The 7,268-nt window shown below is 30.9% G+C and overlaps 1 protein-coding gene across 1 annotated transcript; it reads right to left on the minus strand.

The window, feature by feature from the left end:
* Window positions 1-245: 245 nt before the first annotated feature.
* On the minus strand, window positions 246-4,574 carry LOC148285171 (alpha-amylase A-like). The gene is made up of 10 exons (XM_088229401.1): window positions 4,383-4,574; window positions 3,844-3,995; window positions 3,592-3,763; window positions 3,394-3,509; window positions 3,134-3,323; window positions 2,581-2,772; window positions 2,345-2,476; window positions 2,057-2,260; window positions 1,819-1,974; window positions 246-592 (listed from the first exon to the last, which is right to left on the minus strand). The coding sequence occupies exons 1-10, from the start codon at window positions 4,572-4,574 to the stop codon at window positions 314-316; spliced, it is 1,785 nt and encodes a 594-aa protein (XP_088085527.1). The 3' UTR covers window positions 246-313.
* Window positions 4,575-7,268: the final 2,694 nt, after the last annotated feature.

A 7,268-nucleotide genomic window follows, 5' to 3' on the forward strand; every position in this document is an offset into this window, starting at 1 on the left:
ACAAACTGAAAACCGGAAATTAATCACATGTGTCTTATCGTTGGTTGATTTGGAAGAACTAGTGGCGTAATGTAAAGTAGTTTGTATTTATTAAAATCATTTTTATGATTTTTTCCAAACGTTTTCAAGAAACTTCGATGTATAATTTAATGCTCTTTTTTTAATATCTAATTCCTCGAAGGGCTGAACCTCCTTATTAGGCACAATGTTAAATAGTATTTTTTTATTTATGAAAACACAAAATGTAACACCACGCAAGTTTTATTTTATTAGTCAAAAAATCTAAATAAGAAAAAATGATTACTACACAATTTTACAATTCATTGAGACATCCATTCCAGTCTTCGCTATTCAAGTTTGCTTTCATCCTCATCCCACTGCAGGTCGCATCAGGTCCAAGGAGACACCCGGTCCAGACTTCTCCATTAAGGGAAGCTACAACTTTCATGCCAGTCTTGCAGTCTGTGTCAGGAGGCGGAGTGATTGTCATGGATGGTTCGGTGGTGGTTGGTGGCAATCCAGTAGGAGGGTTAGTTGCAGGAGAGCCCGTTGGAGTAGGTTGAGTAGGGCCTGCGTCAGCATTTAGATTCGACTATAAGTAAAAAATAACATAAGTTTCAAAAAATAAATTAATCAATGTTTATTTTGGAAGTACTGACTTTGTGGTTATTCATCGAACTTAACTAAAATTTAAATAAGACAACTTTTTATAAATAAATTATTTTATATTTTATTACTGACCGAACTTGAAGCTACACAAGCTTCCTTACCAATGTAAAACATAGTCATTAATATTATTCTGTTTTTTTATTGTAACAATGTCTACTTAATATTTAATCTAAAAGTATGGAATGGTAGGTCAAGTTGTGTTATGTAGCATTTTGTTTTTGTGAAAGTGTGCGGTAAGTGATGAGGTGGTTAAAAATTTGTTAATTTGTGTCATTATTTCTGAAACTAGACAGCGGTGAACTATAAAAAAATTTGTTTAATACATTACAACAGAGATGAAAAATGTTTTGGAGCAGGTAAAAAATAAATCTAGGCATCTACAGGGCTTATGAACTGTCATTAACTGGTTTAAGAGGCCACTTTACACACTCTGTAACATTCACCATTCTGCAAATATTTGAACATCTATATATCTTCAATTCTTTCACCTGTTGACGTTTTTAAAGTTAAATGTTCTTCATCTCTGTTGTAATATGTTAATATTAACAGCTTCCTAGGGAGTTGAATCCAGTATTTGTCTACAAAAATTTGGGCAAACTCAAAATAGTGTTTAATATTGTTTAATTTATTATTTATTCATTGCTTGTTATTATTTATGTTTTTTTTTATTATTTCAAAGCTAATGTTAAAATTTATCCTTTAATTCTTCTAATTTAATTGGTGTGTGTCAGATTTATTATATGTGGAGACTTAATGATTTTTTTAACAATGTGCCTTTATTATTAATTGCGTAGAATGAAGGTTTTATGTTTAATAATTTGATAATTTGGATAATTTTGTGTTTAGAAAAAATATTGTTTATATAAATAGTACGTTTTCATTGCTCACATGAATTAGCTGTATTTATTGGAAACGTTGAATATAAACATTAATTTACAAATATGAGTTTTTGTTTTTAATGAAATATTTTGTCAGTTAAGTTCTCTCTAGATCCATTTTTATAAGCATTTTGTATTATTTTTTTGATGAAGAAGCTTGTGTACTTTCGGAATCGTTTGATAATAAAATGTAAAATAAGTCGTTGAAAATAAAGTTGTTTAATTTCAATGATATTATATTAATTGACGAGGTTGCCTCGGTCAATCTTACCTCACCTCCTACGTGGATGGCAAAAGCGCCAACTGATGGACTGACTTCTATTGAAGCTTTTCCACTTCCATCTACAGTAACTTTTTGTCCGGTGCAATCATTTCCTTTCCGTTCACCGGTAAAAACATCGCAGTAATTACCAGCTGGTAAGCACGTCTGCAAAAAGTTATCAATCAGCGATGGTTTCAAATGATTTAAAATATTAAAAGAAGACCTAAAATATGATTATGCTTCGTACCATCAAGTCTTCTTTTAAAGCAAATGCTTCATTGTTGAAGGCTACGAAGCCCTTGTTTCCTCTGCAGAAAGATATTTGATTATTGTCGTTATCCCACCAGTTGGTGATAGCTGTACCGAGAACTACATTCCTGAATTTGACCATTTGTCTCATGACGGGCCACCTGTGTTCACACACCCACCCGTTTCCACATCCATTACCGTCCTAAAAATCAACCAGATAATAGATTTTTACTGTAAACTAAAATTAGAAAACGTGCACAATATTGTAGTTATCAGATATATTTACAAAATTGATTGAAGGAGAAACGGTGTTCTCACTGGCGTCCATTGGTGGTCCAGCTTCGGAATCGGTAAAGTTGAAAGAACTCATTATTTTAGGTTCTCCAAACGGGTGTGCCAATTTGAAAGCAGTTGCAGCCTAAAACGTAATAATTATATTTTTTAATAATGCATACAATAGATTTTTTATACCAGAAAGACATTCTTTTATGTCTCAAAATAAATCAAGAAGGAAATGTTGACCTTATACTGCCTGGGCATGTGATAGTTCACAATAGCACCACCCCCTGATCCGTGTCCTCTTTGGTTGTCATGATTATCAACAAAGACAATAGAGTCGTCAGAGTTCATGAAATTCCAATCTCCTGCTCCCCAATCTTTGGCACGTTTCAAAATAATATTCCCTCTGAATAAATCACCAATCAACATTGTAAACTGTAAGTAATGATCACATAATGAATAATTTCCAAAAGTTTAAAAAGTTAAATAAATTTCAATTTCGATTTATTTATTTTATAAACGTTTTTGTACATTACAAAAAATTTCAATGCATACATAACACGAAAAAAATATTACTAAAATTGAAATATACAAAGATGGTAAAATAAAAATACCCAGCAATTATAGAAAAAGATTGCTATCCTCTCTGAACTTTTTTACACTAATATGAAAGATTTCGATATCTGAAGAGATTCGGTTGAGTAAAGACATTGCTCTTCCTACTGGTATTACCACTATGTAAACAAACATTTTTGGTAAAAGTCTAAAAATTGCAAATTCTATCGATCTGTGTTACCTTCATTTCGGTGACCTTTCCTAACCCAATATATTCTTCCCTATGCACAGCCTCTCCCCCAAGATCGATTACTTCTTGGAAGATAAAGGGTCTTGTGCCACTTGGGAACCCTTGTGCAGTGTTTAAATTATCAAGATTATCATATATATATTTAAGATCTTCTGGCCAAATGTGTTTAGCTGCATCGATACTGAAAAAAATAAAATAAATTAAACTGTTTCGTTTTTTTAAAAAATAGAAAATATGTAATGAAATATTACCGGAAACCAGCTGTCCCTAAACTTATAAGATTATTCATAAATCTGATGATTTGAGCTCTGACATTTGGTTTTCCTTGGTTCAAGTCCTTGAGTCCACTCAACTGGCAGTTTCGAACCTGTAAAAAAAATCAATGACGGGTGTACTTTTAACATGATTTAACCAATAAGATGATAACTTAGCAAAATTATTCATATTACTTCAGTGGCATTGTGGTATGTTCCAAGGTTACAGATAGGCTGGTTGAAATCATCTAAAGTATATGGTACAGATGGATAACCCCATTCGTCGAAGATGGCTGTTGATCCTCCAGTACCTATATTTTCCGGCCAGGTACCCGTCATATGATTGATGACCGCATCTACATAAATTCTGTGAAAAGGCAATGAAACGTTTTGACTGAGGGAGACAAATTTGAGAAATTAATTGATCAAATGTGATAGGATGCATACCTTACTCCAGCGGCGTTGCAACGTTTGCACATATCTAAAAAGTCATTTTCGTTTCCAGATCTAGTCTCAATTTTGTAAGAAATTGGTTGATACCTTTCCCACCAGGGTCTCTTTTTGCTTGGAATCATCAAGTTCTCATTAGCCGGAGAAGTCTATAATATAAAAATTTAAACTATTTCATAAATGGTATTACCTTGAAGGAATATATCAGTCTTGATATCACAATACAAAATACCAAAGTATATTTTTATTTACTTTTCCTATATATTATGATAAATTACAATTTATGTGACGAAATTTTATTTGGCCTTTTGATTAAAAAAATAAGAAAACATTAGAATCGCAATAGTAAAAAGAATTAAAGGTATATAATAAAATAAAGTATGTAAAATGTGTGATTATTGAGTGCCAGCTGTATACCTCTATTATATGAATTATCCTAACCTCAACTTCTAGATACAATAATTAATAAAGTAATACTCGGCCATGATTCTATGCCAGGGATAAGTAAAATTTTTTTAGAAATTAAAATAAGGTACCTGAATGCCTCCATATCCATTTGGCCCAAGATACGTCTCACATTCATTTGCAATATCTTTCCATTTCCATTCGAACATGTGGACTATAACAGAGTGTCCTGGTTTAAAATGAGGATCATGATAGCTAGATCCACCGAAGGAAACACCAACCAGAGCTGCCAGCAATAATGCCAAAGAAATAAAATACCCCATCCTATAAACAAAAAAAACTTCTTATAAGGTTTTCCATTCCCCTTCCAAACGTATTACCTGATCTCGCTTCATACGCATTCCTCGATTCATCATCAAATTTTTGAAAAAGTTTTGATTTAAAAAAAAAAGAATTCTTCATAGAACAATATTTTGAGTATACTAGCAATATACTCACCTTTATCAACAAAGGCTTCAGCACTTTTTCTTTACAAAACTCAACAGATTGAAGAGATGACGAAATGTGGATTTTTAAACAAAGGCAGAATGGTGTATTTTGTATCGTAGGTGATCATCATCATTTCCTTTCCATAACTAAAGGTGCATTGAACATTGGTATACCACTTGCAGTGTACTTTGATATTTTTTGTTACATGTAGGTAAGATGATCAGTCTTAAGCTTCAGGTACCAGTCCAGAGACCGTGGAATTTTCTAGTGCAAAAACACCCCTTTCAATAAATATTGAATGTCAACCATGACGGTAATTGAACCCGAGACCTCTTGCATGGGAGGTAAACAAGGCTGAGTGGGTAAAGTTACCTGTCCAGCCTTAGGTCACCAAACTTGTACTCCCAATTTACCTTCACAAAAATGTTTTTCTAATCTGTTACAATATATTTCAATATTATTTATACTTATGCTTTAATAATTTAACCCCTTTTTATGTGTACAAGCACTATCTTCTCAAAAATACATCAGTTTTGAAACCTGGTAGAACAAATTTTGAACAATTTACACTCGTTTGTATGTATATTGATAGTTGATTTAAAAATAATATGCCCACTAATTTAACTCGCTTATATCATATTCCCATAATCATAATCTCAAATAATGTATTTCTACTGTTTTAAATTAACAATACTTTAAAAATTCACGTTGTAATATTTTATCAAACTTTTTGCCTATTCAAATGAATAATTTCAATGTTGCAATTTAATCGATGTCTTTTTGACATCCGACCAGACAGATTGTTTATTTATTTATTTTTTAACAATATACATAACAGGTAAAACAGTGTATTAAAAAAATAAAGGAAACTTACATGGCAATGAAATACATATTAATAGTAAAAATAGTAAACGAAAAAATCCCACAAAGGCATGGCCTGTTCGTGGGTATACAAGAAAATGTTAATGAATTTTCGCTCCTATAATAAATAGACCGTATAATATTTTTGTGTAACATAAGAAAGAGAATATAAAATAGTCTGTAAAATATTATATCGTATTTTTTTATAGTAATTAAAAAGGGAAATAAAAAATATAAAAACACATAAAATTTAACTTTTGACAATTGTTACCCTTGTTCTTTAAAATTAAAAAATAACTTTCTCTCACTCCCGTGACGAAGGAAACGGTTTTTTTAAGATGTTTTATATATACATTTAATATTACTTTTGACATTTATCCTATACAAACTTACAATTACAAATAAAGTTTTTGATGTTTGGCCTGATCCACTTTTCATAAAAAAATCTGCACATTTGAATAAAAAATGCAGCCATTTTTTAAAGATTTCTTCTTAATTTTGTCGTTTGTTTTTACTTAAAAGAGTATGTGAAATATATACAATTAAAAAAATAATAATTTACTTACCTTCTTAGGCTTAAACAGCTGATTTGCTTACAGATAACTAGCACAAGACACTATGTTATATTCTATATAACAAAACACTACCGTTTTATATTTTAGATTATAATATATTTTTAATCTTATCATATTTTTCTTTTATTTGATTATTTAAATTGGTTGGGGAAGGGGTAAGTTTGTAATAATTATTTATATAGTTGGATAATTTATAAAGCGTCGTTTTTGTGAAAATCACCTCAAGGGCGCTGTACAATTAATAAATATCCCAGTACGTCTTGCAGCTACAGAGCGCATGGACGGTTGGGATTCTAGTTCCTCGTTTTCAATTAAGATCAATCAAAAATTATAATAGATAGGAGCTAGATTACAGGACGTCTTGCAGCTACAGAGCGCATAGACAGTTAGAAATTTAGCCCCCATTTACACATTTTAAAAATTGACAAATAAATTTAGTGTATTACAAAATAATAATAATATGAATAGTAAAAAGGAGTAAGATACCAACACGCCTTGCTGCTACTAAGCGCATAGACGATTGGAATTCTAGACCCCGTTTACAAAATTAAGGTATTTTAAAGTTGATATACTGAACTGCATAAATGCAGTTTGTCAGCAGGTGCTTATAGTTAAGTTCTAATATGTATATATAATCGTATCCCTTAAATCCTATATACATATAAAATTTCTTATTTCTATTGAAAAATTGAAACATGTACATTAAAAATATAAAAAAAATTGAGAGTTTTCCAAATAAAAAAGAAAAACACAAAAAAAAATCACTATAAAAAAACACGTTCTAAAAGCCAGATTCTCAGCAGACGTCTTTCTCTTGAGCCAGATATTTTCTTTTGATTTTGTACATTTAATGAAAATATTTTAGTTGATGTATTTACTATTATTTAATTCATAATTAACATTAAAAAATGTTTTTTTTTTATCTAACAATGTTTTGAGAATGTCCAAATGTTTATTTAGTGGATTTTTTCCCTAGGAAGACTCAGATTTAACTGGTGTTGAGAAATAGTTAGCCGGATAAATCTCACCCACATAACGAAGGTTTTCAGCTCTTTTATTTTGTCAACAGAAAGAAGAATTTGGAAAAAAGGG

The sequence above is a fragment of the Micrasema longulum genome, unplaced genomic scaffold (genome assembly GCF_059751315.1).
Source record: "Micrasema longulum isolate JH-2025_06_02 unplaced genomic scaffold, ASM5975131v1 h1tg000051l, whole genome shotgun sequence".
Lineage (NCBI taxonomy): Eukaryota > Metazoa > Arthropoda > Insecta > Trichoptera > Brachycentridae > Micrasema > Micrasema longulum.

Coding starts and splice junctions, on each gene's coding strand:
- LOC148285171 (XM_088229401.1), bottom strand. CDS start 4,574: ATGGGGTATTTTATTTCTTTGGCATTATTGCTGGCAGCTCTGGTTGGT. Junction 3,764..3,843: donor TGCAACGCCGCTGGAGTAAG/GTATGCATCCTA, acceptor GCCTTTTCACAG/AATTTATGTAGATGCGGTCA. Junction 3,510..3,591: donor CATACCACAATGCCACTGAA/GTAATATGAATA, acceptor TTTTTTTTACAG/GTTCGAAACTGCCAGTTGAG.